The sequence below is a fragment of the Eptesicus fuscus genome, chromosome 2 (genome assembly GCF_027574615.1).
Source record: "Eptesicus fuscus isolate TK198812 chromosome 2, DD_ASM_mEF_20220401, whole genome shotgun sequence".
Lineage (NCBI taxonomy): Eukaryota > Metazoa > Chordata > Mammalia > Chiroptera > Vespertilionidae > Eptesicus > Eptesicus fuscus.
Window position 1 is genome coordinate 117,635,814 of NC_072474.1, and position 24,960 is coordinate 117,660,773.

Sequence of the window (24,960 nt, forward strand, 5' to 3'; positions counted from 1 at the left end):
TTTTTATTGGTTTTATTTTATTTTTTAAAAATTTCTTTATTGATTAAGGTGTCACATATTTGTCCTCATCCCCCCATTCTCATCCCACACCCCTCCTCACGGATGCCCCTACCCCCCTATTGTCCTTAACCATTGGTTAGGCTCGTATGCATGCACACAAGTCCTTTGGTTGATCTCTCTCCCCTACCCCAACCCTCCCCTACCCTCCCTCTGAGGCCCAACAGCCTCCTTATTTCTGGGTCTGTTCTTGTTCATCAGTCTATGTTGTTCATCATTTCCCCTAAATGAGTGAGATCATGTGTTACTAGAAATATACTTATAAGAACCGAATGTGAGACGAGCAATAATAGTTATACTGACAGGCAAATGAATCAGTCTGTAGTGAGTTTCTTTCTGGACCAACAGTTCTTTTGAGACCACCAATTTCAATGTCCACCAGTTCCTTATGTGTACATGTCAGCACTGACTTTTCAGTTCTGCATGGTGGACAAATGGTGGTAATGCAGGTCCGACTCCCTCTGGTTTGGTCTCGCCCAGACCCAGGGGCGCAGCCTCACCCAGACTCAGGGGCACGTGGCCTCACCCGGACCTGGGACCCAGCCTCACCCGGACCCAGGGGCGCGTAGCATCACCTGAACCCAGGGGAGCGTGGCCTCACCTGGACCCGGGGGCGCACGGCCTCACCTGGACCCGGGGGTGCGTCGCCTCACCCAGGCCCGGGACCCAGCTTCACCTGGATGCAGGGGCACATGGCCTCACCTGGACCCAGGGGCACGCGGCCTCACCCGGGCCCGGGACCCAGCTTCACCCGGATGAAGGGGCGCGTGGCCTCTCCTGGACCCAGAGGCGCATGGCCTCTCTGGGACCCAGGGGTGCAGCCTCACCCGGACCCGGGACCCAGCGTCACCCGGACCCAGGGGCGTTCGGCCTCACCCGGCAGAACATTGTTCTTGATGTTTAAGTTTTACTTCCATTATTAGTAGCTTAAAATTAAAAGAAGGGCAAGATGTAGGGAGCGGTTATGGGGTTAAGCCTTGGACTGACATGTTGGCAAAGTCGCAAACCAGTCCCAGCTTGGAGGGCACAACCCTCTCAGCATAATTAAGCTTGATCTTGTGACTGTTCCCTAGATCTTTCCTGGGTAGCTAATGGGCTGTGGGAGGTGCAGCAAGTGCTGCCAAAACAAGTGAAACTGACAAGAACATTGTAAATTACCTTGTTTACCCCTGACTATAAATAAAGCATCAGCTGTGCAGTCTGTATCTATTCTGTGGCCGCAGCCAGGCACAGAAGATCCACCTAGACCCAGCTTATTCTCTTCTCTGTCTTTTCTTCATCCTTCACTAGCCCTCCCTCAGGCTTGCTGAACCCTTGGCTGTGCTGGCGCGGCTCAATTAGGCAAATCACAGAGGGAGAAAAAGTAATGGCTAGAAGAAATGGGCTTAAGAAACAAGTTATAAACACAAAGAAAGGGCCCTTGGAGCTTGGGAGAGAGGAAGATGATGGTAACACGCCTGTGGCATGGAGGGGGAGGGGAGGTGAAAGGCAGGGGTTGTCCTGGGAAGAGAGTGAAACAAAAATGCTGTGGTGGTCGGTCAGAGTGCTTTGTCTCACAAAGCTGAAGAATGGATTCAAAGACAAAAACGGTGGGTGGAAACCAACCTTTTGGGGGGATTGTGGGAGCCCTTACTCTTCGATCTTGCTTGACCATGCCAACTGTTGGGAGCACTGGTCCTCGGATGCCGGGCATTAGACAGAGAAGACATGAGAAGTCGTAGGCACATACAGGAGAGACTATTGTAGATCAAGCAGACATTGTTACTCTAGGAGTCATTAGACAAAGTAGTTCTTCAAAATAGCCCCACAAGAGCAGCTGTAGAAAGCGGCCCATCGCCAGCTGGTCAGTAGAAGCTTATATAGACGCTCAAACAGAAGAGGCCTCATGCCAACTAGTGACACACGATCAAACAGAAGAGGCCTTGTGCCAATTCGTGATGCTTGTGCTACATTAACATAAACAGGTTACATCTGTTAACATAACGTCAACGAAAAAACCCATTGAGACCTGTAAAGAATTTTTGTGAGTTTATTGGAGCCAAACTGTGGACATGTGCCAGGAAGCAGAACCTCAACGAATTGAGATAATGTTCTGGAGATTGGCGGGTTACATCTGTATTTATACATTGCAATCAAAGGAGGGACATAGGTGGGTTACATGAAATCCACTGGTGATAGATTAAGGAGGTGGGAGAAAGCAGAGCTGGGGAAACCCCTGGGATTGGATAAAAAGTGAAATGATGGACACATACATAGGTGGGTGAGGGAACAATTAACATGATAATGAAGGAATTTGTGGTATCTGTCCTGGTGCCCAGCACATTTGGTTGTGCCCCATGGGGTCCAGAGAAAGGGAGGTTACCAAGTCACCCAGACATTTCAAGGGCCTGTTATTGTAGAGGCAAAAAGACAGATAGATAGGCTCAGTTAAGGTAAAGGTTGACCTTGTCAATGAAGATATCGGCCTAGGACATAACTGCCCACCATAACTGCTTTTAGTTAAAGTTTAATTTTATACCAGTGATGGCGAACCTATGACATGCGTGTCAGCACTGACACGCATAGCCATTTCTGATGACACGCGGTCGCTGAGGTGGCCGCATGCTGAGGATGAAACATTTGCTGCTCCTGAGGATGAAACATTTGTGAAATAATGTTTTTTCCTCAAAGGGACACACTACCCGAGTTATGCTCAGTTTTTTGGCGAAGTTCGACACACCAAGCTCAAAAGGTTGCCCATCACTATTTTAGACCATCCTTTAGGTCTCAGGGTTTGTAAGACCGCCATGAAGGCCTCCCCTGAGCTTGTCAGGTTAGCATGTGGCTCCTGTAGTCCACAACAGGTTTCAAAGGTTTTTTACATTGGCATTATCATAGATGCAAAAGGACAATAGGCTCAGTTAAGGTAAAGACTGACCTTTGTCAGGGAAGATGCAGGCCTAGAACATGACTACCCAGTATAAACTGCTTTTTAATGTAAATGTTTTAAGTTCAGACCATCCTTTGTGGCTACTTTAGGTCACTGAGTTTGCCAGGCCGCCATGCAGGCCTCCCCTGAGCTAGTCAGGTTAGTATGTGGCGGTCTTTCATCCACAGCAGGGAATTTAACTTTGCTGTAATGACATTGCATGTGTGCAAGTAGCTAAAGAGAAGCCTGACATGGATGTAATGGAGCCATGGGTCTGCTTCCTTCTCTCTTATTTCCACGTTAGCATTAACAGACAGGGTTCCCACCTCCCCCTCCTCAACCCCAGCTGACTGCACGAACAGCCCCACCCACGGCCACGCCCTGTCATTGTTGCCTCAGCTGATCCAGCCACTCTGCCCTTGGCAGGAAGTGGCCACTGCAGATGGTGGGGACCAGGTTTCACTGAGGACCCTCCCTCTCTCCGTTCCCATCCACGGTTTCCCCAACCAAAGGCATGAGGCTGGCAGAGGGCCCGGTCACCCTCAGGACGCCCCTCTTGCTGCTTGGGCTCTGGGTGGTGCTGGCTCCCGCCCAGTGTTCTCAAGGTCGTCCCTCCTGGCGCTACATCTCCTCGGAGGTGGTGATTCCCAGGAAGGAGCTGCACCATGGCAAAGCCGTGCTGGCAGCAGGCTGGCTCTCCTACAGCCTGAGGTTCGGGGGCCAGAGACACGTCCTCCACATGCGGCGAAAGAGACTCTTTTGGCCTGGACAGCTGGTGGTGATGACGCAGGATGACCAGGGGGCCTTGCAGGTGGACTACCCCTATTTCCCTCTTGACTGTTACTACCTGGGCTACCTGGAGGACGTCCCTCTCTCCATGGTCACCGTGGACACGTGCTATGGGGGCCTGGAAGGCATCATGAAGGTGGATGACCTAGCCTATGAAATCAAACCCCTCAAGGATTCCCAGAGGTTTGAGCACATCATTTCTCAGATCGTAGCCGACACTAACGCCATAGGACCCATGTCCACGCTGGGACACAAGGCTGAGGGGCACCCGCTGTTCTCTGACCCGAACCCCAGTGCAGCCTCCAGGGTCAGCAGTAAGCTCTATTCATCCCACAGTGGAAATATGAAAGGCTGTCTCATGAGTGCCCATTCCACTTATACTCTGTACAACAATGTGTCACGGTGTGCCCAATTCCTGGTACGTCTAGGTAGTTTAATAGACGCCATGTTTCGAGGTCTCGAAATGAGGTACTACATTAGCCTCATTGTCATTTATAATAAGGGAGAGCCAGCAGATATGGACAACTATTATGTGCCACATGGTCCATTTGCTCAGAATTATGCTTTCAATATTCACAGTGTATTTGAGCCACATTCAGGCTTAATCGTGAAAAGAGATGGGCCCCATGAACTTAATTTCAAACCATATATCTACGGACTATGCTCACGCTACGGTCTCGTCTATCTTGGCCACCTATCCAGACATTATCTATTGTTATCAATTATAGCCTCCCACCAACTAGGGGCCCTTTTTGGTCTGTGGTTAGATACGAGCGACTGTGTTTGTCAGAGAAGGGCCACCTGTATCATGTACAGGTACCCTGTGTTGACAGATTCATTCAGTAACTGTTCCTTTCAACACACACAACACATTCTTAATAATAATGTAGGCCGCTGCCTCTTCAGAGAAATAGAGTATTCAAACAGTAGCCTGACACCCATTCGATGTGGAAACTCTGTGGTGGAAAACAAAGAGCAGTGTGACTGTGGGACCTTCAAGCAGTGCTACACCAACCCATGCTGTGACAGTGACTGCAGATTTACACCTGGGAGCATTTGTAACAGGGAAACCTGCTGCACAAACTGCACCTACACGCCCGCGGGGACGCTCTGCAGACCAATCCAGAACATCTGTGACCTTCCCGAGTACTGCAAGGGGAAGGACACGCGGTGCCCCAGTGATTTTTATCTGCAAGATGGAACCCCGTGCACCGAGGATGGCTACTGCTACCATGGCAATTGTACGGACCGCAGTATGCACTGCAAGGAAATCTTTGGGGAAGGGGCGCTGAGCGCTCCAGACGTCTGCTATCGCATAAATAAAAAGGGCCACCGATTTGGACACTGTAAAGTAACTGAGTATTTCAAACCAGCTAATTGTGCGGACGCTGACGTGAAGTGTGGACGCCTACAGTGTGTCAACGTCACTCATCTGCCTCGGTTGCAGGAACATGTGGGGTTCCATCACTCCATATTAGGGGGGTTCTTGTGTTTTGGGGTGGGTGCACACCGTGCGACAGGAACAACTGATATGGGTGCTGTGAGACCTGGTACCCCCTGTGGGGGTGGAAAGTTCTGTCTTCAGGGCTTCTGCAATGCTACTCTGGCGGCCATAAACTACAACTGTCCCCCTTCAAAATGCAACTACAGGGGCGTGTGCAACAATAAAAGGAACTGCCATTGCCATGTAGGCTGGGACCCTCCCCGGTGCATAAACACTGGAGCCGGAGGGAGTGTGGACAGCGGACCCCCTCCAAGAAGAACGCGGACAGTGAGGGAAAGTGGTATGTCAGTGGTGTATTTGAGAATCGTTTTTGGTCGCTTGCTTGCCCTCATAGCTGCACTCCTCTTCGGTGTAGCCACGAATGTGAGAACTGTCCAGACCACTACAGTCACTGAAGTGAACGTTCGTGGGAAGTAAACAACAAGTCAGCCTACGGACCCCTGTACAACTCAGGCAACATGAAGAAACACCAGCATAAAGTTATCATAACCCGATGTCAAAGTTCAAGCCCACACTTCTTTGTGGCTGCAGGGGTCCTGCCCACATCTAGGATGCGCACCGTGGATGTTTTCACACCACTCTCTCTGACAGCTCGCTGGCCAGCGTCTGCAATAAAGCTTGAGCACCACACGTTGGCATCCTGTGCAGTCCTTGTAGGTCTGTAAGAGCCCTGAGTGAGCCAGAGGCTCAGGCCTGGAGAGGAGACCTGGCCAGCAGCTGGCCTTGCGCTGTGGACGCCTGTCCCAGGATTAGTGACAGTGGCCACAGGTTACTTTAGGGCCAATTCCTGACAGTTCCCCACAATTGTGCCCTTGAGCATTGAGTGTCCCTCAGTCCCTGGGTAAGGTCTCCTCTAAACTGTTTGGGTTCAGGGCAATCGCGAGCTCTTCCCCTCCCCCAACCCTGCCATTTTCATATGGGGGAGGGGTGGGGTGGCTGTGGGCTGAGAGTGAGGGTTCCTTGTCTACTAGTGACCCCTTTGCGCCCTAGAGAGCGCCCTTTTCTGTGTGGAGGCAGACCAGTGAGTGGCACTCAATCAGAAAGAAGAAGTGGCCCTCGTGACTCTGGCCTCAGAGGGAGAAGGAAACTTGAGAGCAGATAGCCCTCCCCTTACTTGCTCCACCAGAACCAATCTCTTGGCTTCTGTAATTTTTAAAATATCTTTATAATTTAATAAATCTTTATTGTTCAGATTCTTACAATTGTTCCTCTTTTCCCCCCCATAGCTCCCCTCCACCTGGTTCCCACCCCACCCTCTGCCCTTACCTCCCCCCCAGTGTCCTCATCCATAGGTGTCTGATTTTTGTCCAGTCACTTTCCGCACCCCCACACCCCTTTCCCCCTGAGAATTGTCAGTCCACTCACTCCCTTTCTATGCCCCTGATTCTATTATATTCACCAGTTTATTCTGTTCATTAGATTTTTAATTCACTTGATTTTTAGATTCACTTGTTGACAGATATGTATTTGTTCATACTTTTTATCTTTACCTTTTTCTTCTTCTTTCTCTTCTTAAAGGATACCTTTCAGCATTTCATATAATACTGGTTTGGTGGTGATGAACTCCTTTAACTTTTTCTTATCTGTGAAGCTCTTTATCTGACGTTCAATTCTGAATGAGAGCTTTGCTGGGTAGAGTAATCTTGGTTGTAGGTTCTTGCTATTCATCACTTTGAATATTTTTTGCCACTCCCGTCTGGCCTGCATAGTTTCTGTTGAGAAATCAGCTGACAATCGTATGGGTGCTCCCTTGTAGGTAACTAACTGTTTTCTCTTGCTGCTTTTAATATTCTCTCTTTGTCTTTTGCTCTTGGCATTTTAATTATGATGTGTCTTGTTGTGGTCCTTTTTGGATTCCTTTTGTGTGGGGTTCTCTGCGCTTCCAGGACTTGTAAGTCTATTTCTTTCACCAGGTGTGGGAAGTTTTCGGTCATTATTTCTTCAAATAGGTTTTCAGTATCTTGCTCTCTCTCTCCTTCTGTCAACCCCATAATTCTGATGTTGGTACGCTTGAAGTTGTCCCAGAGGCTCCTTACACTATCTTCATATTTTTGGATTCTTTTTTCTTTTTGCTTTTCCATTTGAGTGTTTTTTGCTTCTTTGTATTTCAAATCTTTGACTTGATTCTTGCGATCCTCTAGTCTGCTGTAAGATCTCTGTATAATATTTTTTATTTCAGTCAGTGTATGTTTAATTTCTCGTTGGTCCTTTTTCATATCCTTGAGGGTCTCGCTAAATTTATCGGCCTTTTCTAGGAAATTCTTGATAAACCTTATAACCGTGGTTTTGAACTCTATATTCAGTCATTTGCTTTCCTCCATTTCTTTCGTTTGTGACCTGTTTCTTTGTCTCTGCATTTTCACTGCTTCCCTGAGTTGGTAGAGTAGCTTTGTGTCCTAGGTGTCCTATGTGGCCCAGTGGCTGTGCCTTCCCAGTTACCTTAGGTAAACATTCTTGGTGTACCCCTTTGTGGACTGTGTGTACAGCCTTGCTGTAGTTAAGTCTTGATTGTTGTTGATATCACGGGGGTGGGGGGGTGAACTGACCTCCAGGCCAATTGGCTGTGAGGATCAGCTGTGTCTACGCTGGGAGAACTTCTGTGCTGGAGACAGCCTTATGAGACCAGACTTGCTAAATCGCAAAAGCCTTTGTGCTTGGCTTGGATGGGGTGGGGTCTCAGGGCTGAGCAGACAGCCTGGCTTCCCGTCAGCACTGCCTTATGAGGCCCCTGTGTCTCCGTGTCCGTCGGTAATTGCTGTAGTCCTCTCTGCACACAAGCATTTACGACCATCAAGACCAGGGGTCCTCAAACTTTTTAAACAGGGGACAGTTCACTGTACCTCAGACCGTTGGAGGGCCAGACTATAGTTTAAAAAAAAAACTATGAACAAATTCCTATGCACACTGCACATGTCTTATTTTGAAGTAAAAAGACAAAACGGCAAAAACACCCGCATGTGGCCCGCGGGCCGTAGTTTGAGGACAACTGATCAAGACAAAACTCCCGGAGGGCACCGGCTTTGGGACTCCCAGACGTGTCACGGGATTTCAACCTGTTCGTTCATGAAAACAGTGGCATCTCTCTGGGCATCCTAACCCAGAAATTTGGGCCTTGACAGAGACCAGTGGCCTACCTTTCAAAGCAAATTGACCCGGTTGCAGCAGGCTGGCCACCCTGCCTGAAGGCCTTAGCGGCCACCACACTGCTGATCAAGGAGGCAGACAAGCTCACGTTGGGACAAAATCTAAACGTCAAGGTGCCCCACTCCATCATTACTTTGATGGACACTATGGGACAGCACTGGCTAACTCATGCTCAGATGGCCCAGTATCAAGGGCTACTATGAGAAAACCCACGAATCAGACTAGAAACAGTAAAATCTCTAAACCCTGTACTTTCTTGCCCATAGAAGCTGGGGCCTCAGAGCATGATTGCCTAGAGTTGCTTGATGAATTTGACTCCAGCTGGCCAGACCTGACAGATAAACCACTGCGTAATCCTGACCTCCTTCTGAATACAGACAGCAGTTGTTTCATGAGTTAGGGCAAAATATATGCTAGGTATGCAATAGTTTCAGATTTTGAAACTTTGAACTCAAAGGCCCTTCCTGAGGGATGGTCTACCCAAAGAGCAGAGCTGTGGGCCCTGGTGAGGGCATTAGAACTTAGCAAGTATAAGCAGGCCACCATATATACTGATTTGTGCTATGCCTTTGCTACCCTACATATACATGGGGCTATATACAAGGAAAGAGGACTCTTGACTACAGGAGGGAAAGGAATCAAAAACCAAAATGAAATCCTAAAACTGTTAGAGGTCCTCTGGGAACCAAAGGAAGTGGCAGTCATCCACTGCAAGGGGCACCAAAAAGGAAGAATCTGTCAGAGGGGAACCACCAGGCAGACACTGCAGCTAAACAAGCTGCAAGAGAACAGGCAATACCATCCAAAATCATGCTGGTTCCAGAACTACCTACACCCCCACAATATAGAGTTCAGGAAGAGAAATGGGCACAGCAAGAGGGTGGAAATATGATCAAGGAAGGATGGCGGATACTCCCAAACCCAGAATCTATGTGCCAGAGCAACTAGCCCACTGGGTGGTCCTGCAGCAACATGAACTCACCCACCTGGGAAAAACCTCTCTAGAAGCCTTATGGAGCCGGTACTACCTGATTGCTCGGCTTCTGTCCCTGTGCACCTCAGTCTCCCAATGCTGCCTCCTCTGTGCTTAAAACAATGCCAAGCAAGGCCCCATTGGGCCTGCTGGAACCCAGCGCTGCGGCCAAGCACCCTTTGAAGATCTGGAGGTAGACTTCACTGAAACAGGACCCAGCAGGGGAAGTAAATACCTCCCGTTTTTTGCCTGTGTTTTCTCAGGCTGGGTCGAAGTTTACCCCCCACACACAGAGAAGGCAATAGAAGTAACCAAAGCTCTACTAAGAGACATCATCCCAAATGCCATAAACTATGGGATCAGACAATGGCCCAGCCTTCATGGCAGAAGTAGTACAGCAGGTAACTAAGACTGTAGGCATCCAATGGAATTTACACACGGCCTACTGGCCTCAGAGCTCAGGGAAAGTAGAATGCATGAATTGGACCCTTAAGCAGGCTATGGCAAAACTGTCAGGAAACCAACCTGCCATGGCCTGACATACTGGCTCTGGCTCTCTGGAGGGTACATTGTACCCCATGGGCAAAGACAGGGTTCTCCCCCTTTGAAATCCTATACAGGAAACCTCCCCCAATAATCAAACTCAGGAGAGACATAAAAGAACTAGTAAATTTAGAAATATAGAAACCATTTGAAGGACTAGGAAAAACCGTCCTTAGGGTACACAGGTGGTAACTGACAGAATACCCATTTCTCTGGCAATAATGGTACATCCCCATAAGCCAGGAGACCAAGTCTGGGTAAAAGACTGGAAAAAGGAACCCCTCAAACCCATCTGGAAGGGGCCCTATTTAGTAATACTAACCACTCCCACAGCCCTTAAAGTTGCAGGTCTGAACACCTGGATCCACCACTCCCGAGTGAAGGCAGCCCACACGCTGAAGGACAACCAACCTGAGTGGAAGACAACTCCCAACCAAGACAACCCTCTGCGGGTCACCCTTAAGAAGACAGTAAACCAGCTGATCAACCTACACAAAAGCCTAAGGACTTCGTCAGTGGACCCAGTGGTCACCACCTGCTGGCCTGAGCCTGGCTTCAGATGCTGTATCCTTACTTATCTTTCTCTATTAGCAATATTAACTATCCTCTTCCTTGCCCTCCTCCTTTGTTGCTGAACTCTGGCATTCCTAACTCCCTAGATGAGCATTATCCCCAACCATCAATCTTGTAGTTCCTCTGGCAGCACACACCCGATCTAAAAAAGCCATTTAGGTTATAACCCTGTTAATTGGACTAGGAATCACTGCTGGAATAGGTACTCATATTGCAGGAATAGCCTCATCAACCTCCTATTTGCAGAAATTCAGTAGTATTACAAAACAGAAGGGGTTTAGACCTACTAACTGCTGAAAAGGGAGGAATATACCTCTTCTTAAATGAAGAGTGTTGCTTTTATGTTAACCAATTAGGAATAGTTAGAGCTATGGCCCAACAATTAAAGGAATGGGTTGCAAAAAGGAGATAGGAATGGTCAGAATCTTGAAACTCCTGGAGTAATATCTGGAATTGTGCATCTTGGATTCTCCCACTCGCTGGCCCTCTCCTCATGCTTCTCATGGCACTCCTTTTTGGCCCCTGAATTCTCAACATGCTAAGCCGTTTTATTTACTCTCCTTTAGAAGCAATAAAACTGCAGATGATGCTTCAAACAAAGAACCTCAACTACTGATACTACCCTCTGGATGGCAAGAAGCCCTGGTTACTGCATCCCCTCCCCATTCGACACCCCATTCAGCAGGAAGTAGCAAGAGCAGTGGGCACCCCATTTCCTTCATGCAGCACAGCGGGAAATCCCTTGTCCATACCTAACCTTAAAGTAATGATGTTGTCTAAGTCTGCCAAGAGCACATATAACCCTCACCTTACATGCTCCACCATAACCATGCCCTTGGCCTCTGTAATCTGTGCTCACGACCAGCAGCAGGGCCTCAGGACCAGCAGGGGGTTCAGGACCAGCTGTCCTGAACAAACACTGTTTGTCCTGAGCGCCCCCTGCTGGCCTGGAACACCCCCTGGTAAATTAAGTTGCATCAGCCAACCACCCAGGTTGCCACATGTGTGGAGAGACCCCTGAATACAAGGAAGCTTATCCTATATAATAAAAGTGTAATATGCAAATCCCCTCAACTGGAAGTTCTACTGGAGTTTGACCGGAGGCCGGGGCTGGCCCACAAACTGCCTGGGACCCCTCCCCCTGGTCAGTCTCTCTTCCTGGGCAGCCCAACCTCAATTGGCCACCCACACCCTGATCGTGGTGGGCCGGCCGGACCCCACCAAGGCACAAATTCATGCACCAGGCCTCTAGTCATGTATAAAAGGTCAGAACCTGGGTGCCTGGCTCAGGCTCTGGGGGGAACTCCACTGAGCCAGCAGCAGTGCCCATAAAAGAGTCTTTTTCTGAACCATTGCTGTGTTTGGATTGTCGCCTCCCACCAGCCTGATTTCTGTCATAACAAGAAGAGCCTGCTTATGTGAGCCTCTCCTCCCCACTGTGCACTGCAGAGAGCAGCTGTGAGTGAGAGCTGAGTCCTGGGGAGTCACCAGGACTTTGCTAAAAACCCAGGCCTGTGGGGCTGGAAACCCTCCTCCTCTGTGTCTTCATAGTTTTCCCCTAAACGCCATTGTACAATGTCATGTAAACCTGATGAAAGTAAACCTTTAGGTGAGCATTCAAAATTAGGTATTTCCTTGGTGCAACACAGGTTCATCACGTGGAATTTAAAAGCCCAAATCCCCACAAATTCAAGGGCCTGGGTGTCTGTGATGGACAGACATGTCAGGTGGATGTTAGAAGCTGAGGTTGGAACCTCTTTCTCCTGTGACGGGTAATGTGGGGGAGCAGGGAAGAAGGAGAAGGGCTCTGGGCTCAAGGAGCTCAGAGTCTAGATCTGAGTCAGTGAGAACTAGACAGCGGGTCCTGCTGGGGTGGTTTCCACATGCACTTGAGTCACTGAGCAGCCAGAAGGTCGCTTGTGTTTGGATGGACACACACCCGAGGGTACAGGTCCCAGGGGATGATCCTAAACCCTGTGGAGCAGGTGGGCCTGACAGGAGGCAGGAGAGAAGTGGGCACAGGTGGGCATGAGGGGGACAAGTCCGGAGCTCAGCACAGAGCTGCCTGGGCTGTGCTGGGGTCCCTGTTGGTGGGAAATTCACCAAACACAGGAAGATGAGAGCACTGTGGATGGTCTTTGACAAGAAAGACAAAGGACACATGCAATATGGTGAAGAAAGGTCGCCAGGTCTGGTGCTACCTCATCAGCCAACGGGCAGTGTCTCTCCCTCATTTGTGTCTGCAGTGAGGCCATGAGAAACAAGAGCCACGAAGACGCAAGTGTCCATGGGGTCGGCTGAGCCTTGAGAGGAAACCCCTGGGCCCAGGAGGTACAAACTTTCTTCCCCACCAAGTCCACAGGGGCTCCTGGGTCTGTGCTGGATAGGTCCTGATCCCCCTGCTGGTCCTGATCCCCCTGCTGGTCCTGATCCCCCTGCTGGTCCTGATCCTCCTGCTGGTCCTGATCCCTCTGCTGGTCCTGATCCCCCTGCTGGTCCTGAGCCTCCATTTGCTGGTCCTGATTCCCCTGCTGGTCCTGATCCCCCTGCTGGTCCTGAACCCCCTGCTGGTCCTGATCCCCCTGCTGGTCCTGATTCCCCTGCTGGTCCTGATCCCCCTGCTGGTCCTGAACCCCCTGCTGGTCCTGATCCCTCTGCTGGTCCTGATCCCCCTGCTGGTCCTGATTCCCCTGCTGGTCCTGATCCCCCTGCTGGTCCTGATCCCTCTGCTGGTCCTGATCCCCCTGCTGGTCCTGATCCCCCTGCTGGTCCTGATCCCTCTGCTGGTCCTGATCCCCCTGCTGGTCCTGATCCTCCTGCTGGTCCTGATCCCCCTGCTGGTCCTGATCCTCCTGCTGGTCCTGATCCCCCTGCTGGTCCTGATCCCCCTGCTGGTCCTGATTCCCCTGCTGGTCCTGATCCCCCTGCTGGTCCTGATCCCCCTGCTGGTCCTGATCCCCCTGCTGGTCCTGAGCCCCCTGCTGTCTCTGAAACCCCTGCTGGTCCTGAGCGCACCCTTCTCGCCTGGAACATCTCCTGGTAAATTAAGTGCCCCTTGCAGCCCTGGCCTCCTGTCTCCCTCAGGGAGGTGTGTGTCTGGGTTCACACTGAATTCCCATCACTGTGTCTCTCCCAGTTATACACTGCCTCGACCTTCGTGGCAGGTTCAGAATGACTTATAGGAGGGCCTACGACACAATAAACACATAATGCAAAAATATGAATTTAGAAGGCGTTGGGGGCCAGGTGGAACTTCTTTTGTGAAGAGGAACACTGAGACCAGGTTCCATCTCATTTTATTCTCTTTGAATACACGTTTTCCCTTTAGCAATGCATGCAGGCAGATCAAAGCTAAAGTTTGGTAAACAATGCAAGGATTATCAGGTCAGGACATCTCTCAAGCCATTGCAATCACAGCAGGAGCAACACTTGGGGTGATATTCAGCCCTGCTGAATATCAAAGTCCATTGGCCTTCCAATGTCTCTTTTTGATGCTAACTGCTGTTTGCTTTAGCTTCCAGCAATACACTGCCCTGGCCTGGCTCTCAGGCTGCTCAGTGTTAAGGAAACTTGGCTCCTGGAGGTGTCCCTGGTGATGCTGAGGCAGGATTTCAGTGTTGCTTTATACTTTGTACTTCCACTAGCCCACATAACTCCAACCCACTGCAGCCCCTATCCCTGGAACCTGGTGGGTCTAGTGCATAGCATCATTCATTAAAGAGAATCCAGGGACAGTGCAGGTGGGGGAGAGGGTCTGCGAGGGCTTCACCAGTCTTGGTCCCGAAAGCTACAGCTTCATGTGGGACAGGATACCTGGGCACAAGGCGCATCAGTCCTTTTAGTCACCTCCCATCCATGACCCCTTTCTCACCCCTAAGACCCTCACTTTTGGGGGCTATAAGCACGCACAGGAGAAGATCCAGCAGCCTCATCTTCTTCAACACCACAGAGCTGGGAGAAACCAAGATGGCAACATAGATAAACACCTAAACTGCTGCCTCGCACAACAATTTCAAAACTACAACTAAAAGACAAAACGGACACCATCCAGAACCACAGGAAAGCTGGCTGAGTGTAAAGTCTACAACTAGAAGGAAAGAGAAAAGCACACTGAGACTCAGAGGAGCTGCAGAAGGCAGAGGTACTGAGATGCGCACGCACACTTGTGGAGAGGGCGGGCAATTGAGTGCGAAGCTGCCTTTCTCAATTGGGAGGGAGACAAAAGCTTCCGACTGGGCTGAACTCCAGTTCCAGGCTAGACCCTGGGGACCCAGACTCATATGGGGAGAAACTGGACTGTCTGGCAGCAGGTGAAATTTGAGAGCAGCTTTCTCTTAGAGGTACTTGTAGCGATTGCCGCAGGACACTAAGACCCAGGGCCTCTTAGGGCAGGGCTGATGGGTTAACCAATGCTGTCTGCTCTGCCCTGAGACTCCGCCCCATCCAAGCTGAGCACAGAGGCTTTTACAAGTCCTGTCTCATAAGGGTGTCTCCAGCACAGAAGTTCTCCCAGCGTAGACACAGTGATTCCCACAGCCAATTGGCCTGGAGGTCAATTCCTCCCAGTGATACCAACAACAATCAAGGCTTAACTACAACAAGACTGTGCACACAGCCCACAAAGGGCTCCACCAAGCGTGTCCACCTCAGGTAACTGGGGAGGCTGAGCCACTGGGCCAGATAGGACACCTAGCACACAAAGCCACTCTACCAACTCAGGGAAGCAGCGAAAATGCGGAGACAAAGAAACAGATCACAAATGAAAGAAATGGAGGAAAGCAAATGACTGGATATAGAGTTCAAAATTATGGTTATGAGGTTTTTCAAGAATTTTTTAGAGAAGGCCTATCAATTTAGCGAGACTCTCAAGGATATCAAAAAGGACCAACTAGAAATTAAGCATACACTGACTGAAATAAAAAATATTATACAGAGATCTAACAGCAGACTAGCGGATCGCAAGAATCAAGTCAAAGATTTGAAATACAAAGAAGCAAAAAACACTCAAATGGAAAAGCAAAAAGAAAAAAGAATCCAAAAATGTAAAGATAGTGTAAGGACCCCTAACTTCTTAAGGTGATAGCAAAAGGGTCACCAGGTCCTCCCACAGTGACGCCCTGACGTCCACAATCAGCGTCAGCATGCCAGACTAGAAAAACCATTAGTCTGACGGAGGACAGAGAGTTTTAGGTTCTTACAGGAAATCGTTAGAGAGAGAATGATTCTCTGAATAAGCCAGCTTTCAGCATTTCTGCACACTGAAGATTTCACTGAGAATCATCACATCCAGAGACCAAACTGTATTCAAATCCATTTAAAATTTAACTCACCAGAAAAAAACTGACCTACTAGTGAAACCTTTTGGTGTATGGGACGACGCTCCAACCAATTGAACCAACTGGCATCTTACTATTTTTATAATATAACCACTGTCAGTGGCATCTTCCAACTTCTTCAGGGGCCACTGTGGTGGAAACAAATCGCAACATTTCACAACTGAAAGACAGCAGTCTATCCCCTCCACGGGTCTGCATCTGGCTGAAACCAAGTCATCCAGGAGAACAAAGAGAGAAAAGATGGGACAAGGACCGTCAGTGTTGTCAAGTTTCCATAGCTGAGAGGGAAGCTGCCCCTGAGTCAAAAATTTCCTCCCAGTGAAAACTGGACAGGATAATTTTGCCAAAAAAACTAATATTTTTTTCATCTGTTTAGTAGCTGTGAACTTAATTTTAAGAACAGAAAAAAATCTTTGCCAGGTAAGGGATAGTGTCCCCCTTTCAGTAAGGCACTCAAAGTTTTCCTTAATGACTTCTGCTGATCAGGAGGTAATGAGTGGCGTGCATGCTGCTGGGGGTACAAGTATTGTCAATACTGCAATTAACAATCCGACACCAAGTCTTATCACATGAATGACTACAAGTGTTAGCACCCTTTACGATAAAGAAAACAGACTAGTGATTTTGCAAGTGGATGTAACTAGTAAATATAAAACCTATCAAAATAGAAAAAAAAAGATAGTGTAAGGAGCCTCTGGGACAACTTCAAGCGTACCAACATCCGAATTATGGGGGTGCCAGAAGAAGAGAGAGAGCAAGATACTGAAAACCTATTTGAAGAAATAATGACCGAAAACTTCCCCTACCTGGTGAAAGAAATAGACTTACAAGTCCAGGAAGCGCACAGAACCCCAAACAAGAGGAATCCAAAGAGGACCACACCAAGACACATCATAATAAAAATGCCAAGAGCAAAAGACAAAGAGAGAATCTTACAAGCAGCAAGAGAAAAACAGTTAGTTACCTACAAGGGAGCACCCATACGACTGTCAGCTGATTTCTCAACAGAAACTATGCAGGCCAGATGGGAATGGCAAGAAATATTCAAAATGATGGATAGCAAGAACCTACAACCAAGACTACCCAGCAAAGTTATCATTCAGAATTGAAGGGCAGATGAAGAGCTTCACAGATAAGAAAAAGCTAAAGGAGTTCATCACCACCAAGCCAGTATTATATGAAATGCTGAAAGGTATTCTTTAAGAAGAGGAAGAAGAAGAAAAAGATAAAGATAAAAAGTATGAACAACAAATACATATCTATCAACAAGTGAATCTAAAAGTGAAGTGAATTAAATATCTGAGGAACAGAATAAATTGGTGAACATAATAGAATCAGAGGCATAGAATGGGAGTGGATTGATAATTCTCAGGGGGAAAGGGGTGTCGGTGTGGGGGGTACGGGAAGAGACTGGACAAAAATCATACACCTATGGATAAGGACAACAGGGTGGAGGTAATGGCAGAGGGGGGTGGGTGGGAACCGGGTGGTGGGGAGATATAGGGGGAAAAAAGAAGAAACAATTGTAATAATCTGAACAATAAAGATTTATTGAAAAAAATAATGTACATTAGATTGCTGGCACAGATGCAGATTGCTAGGCCCCTCCCCCACCCCCCAAATATCAGGGTTACATTGGAATTAGCCTTTTAGCCTTCTCACCCTGAGGGGTCCGGAAAAAGGGAAGCCACAAGTCACTCTGACATTTCACAGGTATGCACCCCCAGATGCAAAAAGACAATAGGCTCAGCCAAGATCAAAGTTGATTTTTGCCAAAGAACTAGCCTAGAACATGACCACCCACATCCATTTGCTCTCTAATCAAAGGCCTTCAATTTCAGACCATCCTCTGTGGTCCTCCCCCATCCCACATCCCTTCCTAATAGACTACCATGCACTCCGCCCCCCTCCCCCTGCCCAGCCCCCAAGCCCGCCAGCCAGCATGTAGCCCCTTTCCAGTCCACACAGGCAATGTGGGCTGGGGATTTGGAAAGCACAGGCTCATCGGGGACTCCATTGTTTTCTTTCTGCAACAAGGTTGTTGATCTTCCCAGGGTACTAGTTCTCCAATACTCCCATGTCCCGGGCAGTGCACCTCTCAGCCAGGTGAGGATATGCATTCTCTCACCAGAACAGAACAATCCCAGTTCACAGAGCAGGATTGCCATTTCTTCCCCTAGTAAAAGAGGGGGAAAGTGGATGTGGGCTCCCTGAGAGAGGCTGGGTGGGGGTGGGGACAGGGGATCTGAACGTGGTTGTTCCCAGGAGTGCCTGATTCCCCTAACCTGAATACAGAAAACCTCGAGTGTTAGGCTTGATGGAGAAGTGGAATCAATACCCCTCCCCCGGGAACTGGCTTTTTCAGGTCATTTCACTAGGGATATTCCCTTTGCTGAGGCCACATTTCACTTGTGCTGACCACGTCCATTCTCTCCCCTCCGGGTCTGCATAAAGAAGTCTTCGCCCCCCAAAAAGCCCGCAAAAGTCCTTTAAGGGCCGCTGACTCCTGTCACTGGGTGCTGGCGCCACACAGGCTCAGCCACGTGGTGTGCGGATGACCAAATAAATCCCTCCCCACTCTGGCCTCCTGTGTTCCTCCTTTGGAGACCTAACAAGGAGCAGCACACAGCACTCCTCGTCCCTCCCTGGGTCCCAGCTATCCTTTGTTACCAGTGGGCCACCCCAAGGTTGCGGGATGTCTTGCCCCAAACAGGGACACTTCCCCAAAGGGCCACAAAGCCCCACATGAGGACTCTACATGGTGTGTGTTGTAGATGGTGGATGGGCACCCGGTGTCTGACCTGTGGAGTCAGATCAAAGCTGGGGTCAGCAACCTTGGTATTTGGGTTCTGGCTGGGAAAGAATTCAGAGCCATGACCCAAACTATAAGAGAACATTTATCTGGTAAATCACAGAGCGAGAAAAAGTAATGGCTAGAAGAAATGGGCTTAGTAAACAAGTTATAAATGCAAAGGAAGAGCCCTTGGAGCTTGGGAGAGAGGAAGATGATGGTAATACTCCTGGGGCAGGAAGGGGAGGGGAGGGGAAAGGCAGGGGTTGTCCTGGGAAGAGAGTGAAACAAAAATGCTGTGGTGGTCGGTCAGAGTGCTTTGTCTCACAAAGCTGAAGAATGGATTCAAAGACAAAAACGGTGGGTGGAAACCAACCTTTTGGGGGGATTGTGGGAGCACTTACTCTTCGATCTTGCTTGACCATGCCAACTGTTGGGAGCACTGGTCCTCGGATGCCGGGCATTAGACAGAGAAGACATGAGAAGTCGTAGGCACATACAGGAGAGACTATTGTAGATCAAGCAGCCATTGCTACTCTAGGAGCCATTAGACAAAGTAGTTCTTCAAAATAGCCCCACAAGAGCAGCTGTAGAAAGCGGCCCATCGCCAGCTGGTCAGTAGAAGCTTATATAGACGCTCAAACAGAAGAGGCCTCATGCCAACTAGTGACACACGATCAAACAGAAGAGGCCTTGTGCCAATTCGTGATGCTTGTGCTACATTAACATAAACAGGTTACATCTGTTAACATAACGTCAACGAAAAAACCCATTGAGACCTGTAAAGAATTTTTGTGAGTTTATTGGAGCCAAACTGTGGACATGTGCCAGGAAGCAGAACCTCAACAAATAGAGATAATGTTCTGGAGATTGGCGGGTGACATCTGTATTTATACATTGCAATCAAAGGAGGGATGTAGGTGGGTTACATGAAATCCACTGGTGATAGATTAAGGAGGTGGGAGAAAGCAGAGCTGGGGAAACCCCTGGGATTGGATAAAAAGTGAAATGATGGACACATACTTAGGTGGGTGTGGGAACAATTAACATGATAATGAAGGAATTTGTGGTATCTGTCCTGGTGCCCAGCACATTTGGTTGTGCCCCATGGGGTCCAGAGAAAGGGAGGTTACCAAGTCACCCAGATATTTCAAGGGCCTGTTATTGTAGAGGCAAAAAGACAGATAGATAGGCTCAGTTAAGGTAAAGGTTGACCTTGTCAGTGAAGATACCGGCCTAGGACATAACTGCCCACCATAACTGCTTTTAGTTAAAGTTTAATTTCAGACGATCCTTTGTAGCTACTTTAGGTCTCGGAGTTTGTAAGACTGCCATGCAGGCCTCCCCTGAGCTTGTCAGGTTAGCATGTGGCCCTTTTCGACCACAACAGGTTTCAATGTTTTTTTTGTTTGTTTGTTTTTTTAATTTCTTTATTGATTAAGGTATCACACATTTGTCCTCATCCCCCCATTCCCATCCCACACCCCTCCCCACACATGCCCCCATCCCCCTGTTGTCCTTAACCACTGGTTAGGCTCATATGCTTGCACACAAGTCCTTTGGTTGATCTCTCCCCTTTACCCCCACCCTTCCCTACCCTCCCTCTGAGGCCTGACAGTCTGATCCATGCCTCCTTGTTTCTGGGTCTGTTCTTGTTCATCAGTCTATGTTGTTCATTATTTCCCCTAGATGAGTGAGATCATGTGCTATTAGAAATACACTTATAAGAACCGAAAATGAGACAAGCAATAATGGTTATGGTGACAGGCAAATGAATCAGTCTGTAGTGAGTTTCTTTCTGGGCCAACAGTTCTTTTGAGACCCAATTTCAATGTCCAACAGTTCCTTATGTGTACATGTCAGCACTGACATTACAGTTCTGGATGGTGGACAAATGGTGGTAATGCAGGTCCGACTCTCTCTGGTTTAGTCCTGGGCAACCTGCAGTGATGCACAGCTGCTAACTGCTAGTATGGGAAGGCCACATCAGCGTCTTCCATCTCTGGACTGCTTCTCTTCTGTCTTCATGGCTGGAGTAGTCCTGTCGATTCCTCTCTATTGCTGGAATCCACATGGTCTCAGAGTTGTTTTCTGAAAATATACAAACATATTCTCGACCAAAAGTTAATAAAGGAATATTTTCTATAAATTTGACTTGGGATCCTATTTCATTTTTTGCCCAAATGATTTTCCTCTGTCTTGTTTTGACACCTTGTGTGTTTTTCATGGGTGTCTTGCTTTTAGCCTTACAATTAATTTTCTAAAGTATTAATTTTCTAGATGTAATTTACTTACAGGATATTTTTCCTTACATGATATTCCTCTACTATCCCCTCCTTTTTTGATTTAAATGTTAGGAGGCTTTTGAAAATTTTATAATGTAGTCTTGATGGCTTTTAAATTTTAATTTTTTGCACTATAATATTACTGTTTTAGGTTCATTACATAGTGCACAATTTTATCATGAGATGAAGTACCAGTAAAAATTTTAGTTAACACTTTAGGAACACCTTTTTGTCCAGTACAATTAATTTTTCTAGAATATTTGCTTGTTTCAACTAGCCAATTTAAATTTGCCTGAAAACTTGACTACTATTTTACTGTCAAATTTATTACTCTAACAACAATCTTATTTTACCCTGTAAATATTGGTGGAAGGGATTATTTGCCTTCTTGAGTAGGTCCTGAGCATTCCTGGTGGCAGGCTGGATTTAGATATCGTAAACCCACTTCCCCACACCATGGGTACAAGACAACTCAAACAATTCTTGTTGGAGTGAGAGGGCAGCTGCTGTCGGCCAAGTCTCTGTCGGTCACCTGGGTCCTGATCTGAGCTGGGCATGGGAAGCACGAAGCAGCCATGGGGGAAGGAGACCTCCCTCAGAGGGGCTAGGGTTCAGGCCTCTGCAATGTTGAGGGGGAGGTGAGGGTCTGTGCCCCACCTCTGTTGATACCCAAATTCTCTCCTGATGGTCCCTCAGAAACTGTGCCTGTCTTAGGTTGTTCCTTCCTTGAGGAATCTTACCCATCTCTGGCTAACCAGAAATGGTTTTTTACATTGACATTATCATAGATGCAAAAGGACAATAGGCTCAGTTAAAGTAAAGACTGACCTTTGTCAGGGAAGATGCTGGCCTAGAACATGACTACCTAGTATAAACTGCTTTTTAGTGAAAATGTTTTAAGTTCAGATCATCCTTTGTGGCTACTTTAGGTCACTGAGTTTGCCAGGCCACCATGCAGGCCTCCCCTGAGCTAGTCAGGTTAGTATGTGGTGATTTTTCGTCCACAGTATGGAATTTAACTTTGTTGTAATGACATAGCATGTGTGCAAGTAGCTACAGGGAAGCCTGACATGGATGCAATGGCACATGGGTCTGCTTCCTTCTCTTTTATTTCCACCTTAGCATTCAGGGACAGTGTTCCCACCTTCCCCTCCTCAAACCCAGCTGAATGCATGCACAGCCCCACCCACTGCCACGCCCTGTCATTGTTGCCTCAGCTGACCCAGCCACTCTGCCCTTGGCAGGAAGTGGCCACTGCAGATGGTGGGGACCAGGTTTCACTGAGGACCCTCCCTCTCTCCGTTCCCATCCACGGTTCTCCCCCACCAAGGGCATGAGGCTGGCAGAGGGCCCGGTCACCCTCAGGACGCCCCTCTTGCTGCTTGGGCTCTGGGTGGTGCTGGCTCCCGCCCAGTGTTCTCAAGGTCGTCCCTCCTGGCGCTACATCTCCTCGGAGGTGGTGATTCCCAGGAAGGAGCTGCACCATGGCAAAGCCGTGCTGGCAGCAGGCTGGCTCTCCTACAGCCTGAGGTTCGGGGGCCAGAGACACGTCCTCCACATGCGGCGAAAGAGACTCTTTTGGCCTGGACAGCTGGTGGTGATGACGCAGGATGACCAGGGGGCCTTGCAGGTGGACTACCCCTATTTCCCTCTCGACTGTTACTACCTGGGCTACCTGGAGGACATCCCTCTCTCCATGGTCACCGTGGACACGTGCTATGGGGGCCTGGAAGGCATCATGAAGGTGGATGACCTGGCCTATGAAATCAAACCCCTCAAGGATTCCCAGAGGTTTGAGCACATCGTTTCTCAGATCGTAGCCGACACTAACGCCACAGGACCCATGTCCACGCCTGGACACAAGGCTGAGAGGTACCCACCTCTCTCTGACTCGAACCCCAGTGCAGCCTCCAGGGTCAGCAGTAAGCTCTATTCATCCCACCTTGTAACTATGAAAGGCTGTCTCATGAGTGCCCATTCCATTTATACTATGTACAAGAATGTGTCACAGTGTGCCCAATTCCTGGTACATCTAGGCAGTTTAATAGATGCCATGTTGAGAGGTCTTAATATGAGGTTCTACATCAGCCTCATTGTCATTTATAATAAGGGAGAGCCTGCAGACATGAGCAACTATGCTGTGCCACAAGGTCCATATGCTCAGAATTATATTAACAACATTTTCAATCATTTTCTTACATATCCATCCTTGATTGTGAACAGACATGGGCCCCATGAACTTAATCATCGACCATACCTATACGCGATATGCAGTAAAACAAATCTCATCTTTCTGGGCCACCTATCCAGACATTATTTATTGTTATCAATTATAGCCTCCCACCAAATAGGGGTTATTTTCGGTCTGTGGTTAGATACGAGCGACTGTGTTTGCCAGAGAAGGACCACCTGCATCATGTACAGGTACCCTGTGTTGACAGATTCATTCAGTAACTGTTCCTTTCAACACACACAACACATACTTAATAATAATTTAGACCGCTGCGTCTTCAGAGAAATAGAGTATTCAAACAGTAGCCTGACACCCATTCGATGTGGAAACTCTGTGGTGGAAGACAAAGAGCAGTGTGACTGTGGGACCTTAAAGCAGTGCTACACCAACCCATGCTGCAACAGTGACTGCCGCTTTACACCTGGGAGCATTTGTAACAGGGAAACCTGCTGCACAAACTGCACCTACACGCCTGCGGGGACGCTCTGCAGACCAATCCAGAATATCTGTGACCTTCCCGAGTACTGCAAGGGGAAGGCCACGCAGTGCCCCAGTGATTTTTATCTGCAAGATGGAACCCCGTGCACCGAGGACGGCTACTGCTACCATGGCAATTGTACGGACCGCAGTATGCACTGCAAGGAGATCTTTGGAGAAGGGGCGCTGAGAGCTCCAGACGTCTGCTATGACATAAATAGAAAGGGCCACCGATTTGGACACTGTAAAGTTACTGAGTTTTTCCATCCAGCTCGTTGTGCGCAGGCTGACATTAAGTGTGGACGCCTACAGTGTGTCAATGTCACTCATCTGCCTCGGTTGCAGGAACATGTGGGGTTCCATCACTCCATAGTAGGGGGGTTCTTGTGTTTTGGGGTGGGTGCACACCGTGCGACAGAAACTACTGATGTGGGTGCTGTGAGACCTGGTACCCCCTGTGGGCGTGGAAAGTTCTGTCTTCAGGGCTTCTGCAATGCTACTCTGGCAGCCATAAACTACAACTGTCCCCCTTCGAAATGCAACTACAGGGGCATGTGCAACAATAACAGGAACTGCCATTGCCATGTAGGCTGGGACCCTCCCCGGTGCATAAACACTGGAGCCGGAGGGAGTGTGGACAGCGGACCCCCTCCAAGAAGAACGCGGACAGTGAGGGAAAGTGGTATGTCAGTGGTGTATTTGAGAGTGATTTTTGGTCGCTTGCTTGCCCTCTTGGCTGCACTCCTCTTCGGTGTAGCCACGAATGTGAGAATTGTCCAGACCACTACGGTCACTGAAATGAACGTTCGTAGGAAGTAAACAACAAGTCAGCCTTCGGACCCCTGTACAAGTCAGGCAACATGAAGAAACACCTGCAAAAAGTCACCATATCCGGCTGGCAGAGCTCAAGCCCGCATTTCTGAGCGGCTGCAAGGGTCCTGGCCCACATCCAGGGTGTGCACCGTGGATGTTTTCACACCACTCTCTCTGACAGCTCGCTGGCCAGCGTCTGCAATAAAGCTTGAGCTCTGCACGTTGGTGTCCTGTGCAGTCCTTGTAGATCTGTAAGAGCCCTGAGTGAGCCAGAGGCTCGGACCTGGAGAGGAGACCTGGCCAGCAGCTGGCCTTGCGCTGTGGACGCCTGTCCCAGGATTAGTGACAGTGGCCACAGGTTCCTTTACGGCCAATTCCTGAGAGCTCCCCACAATTGTGCCCTTGAGCATTGAGTGTCCCTCAGTCCCTGGGTAAGGTCTCCTCTAAACTGCTTGGGTTCAGGGCAATGGCGAGCTCCTCCCCTCCCCCAAACCTGCCTGTTTCACACGGGGTTGGTGGAGGGTGGGTGTGGGC

At 48.7% G+C, this 24,960-nt stretch overlaps 3 protein-coding genes across 5 annotated transcripts in view; 2 read left to right on the forward strand and 1 right to left on the reverse strand.

The window, feature by feature from the left end:
- Positions 1–239: 239 nt before the first annotated feature.
- LOC129147324 (GPI ethanolamine phosphate transferase 2-like) overlaps positions 240–24,960 on the reverse strand; it is a 31,088-nt gene continuing 6,367 nt past the window's right edge. Inside the window, exon 3 of one of the 3 annotated variants that reach the window (XM_054708984.1) lies at positions 240–280. In XM_054708984.1, coding sequence (XP_054564959.1) covers positions 272–280 — 9 coding nt within the window. In that variant the 3' untranslated portion in view covers positions 240–271. Of the gene's footprint in view, positions 281–20,210; positions 20,731–24,960 lie in introns of those variants that run through there. The other 2 variants (XM_054708978.1, XM_054708972.1) reach the window with 2 other exon arrangements.
- LOC129147323 (disintegrin and metalloproteinase domain-containing protein 21-like) lies at positions 3,400–5,879 on the forward strand. Its single transcript, XM_054708965.1, has one exon. The coding sequence runs from the start codon at positions 3,480–3,482 to the stop codon at positions 5,673–5,675; it is 2,196 nt and encodes a 731-aa protein (XP_054564940.1). The 5' UTR covers positions 3,400–3,479; the 3' UTR covers positions 5,676–5,879.
- LOC129147322 (disintegrin and metalloproteinase domain-containing protein 20-like) lies at positions 22,140–23,216 on the forward strand. The gene is made up of 2 exons (XM_054708960.1): positions 22,140–22,818; positions 23,127–23,216. Exons 1-2 carry the CDS (start codon positions 22,237–22,239, stop codon positions 23,139–23,141), a joined length of 597 nt encoding a protein of 198 aa, XP_054564935.1. The 5' UTR covers positions 22,140–22,236; the 3' UTR covers positions 23,142–23,216.

What these genes read in the sequence shown, in the direction of transcription:
- LOC129147323 (XM_054708965.1), top strand. Translation starts at nt 3,480, where the DNA reads ATGAGGCTGGCAGAGGGCCCGGTCACCCTCAGGACGCCCCTCTTGCTG.
- LOC129147322 (XM_054708960.1), top strand. Translation starts at nt 22,237, where the DNA reads ATGAGGCTGGCAGAGGGCCCGGTCACCCTCAGGACGCCCCTCTTGCTG.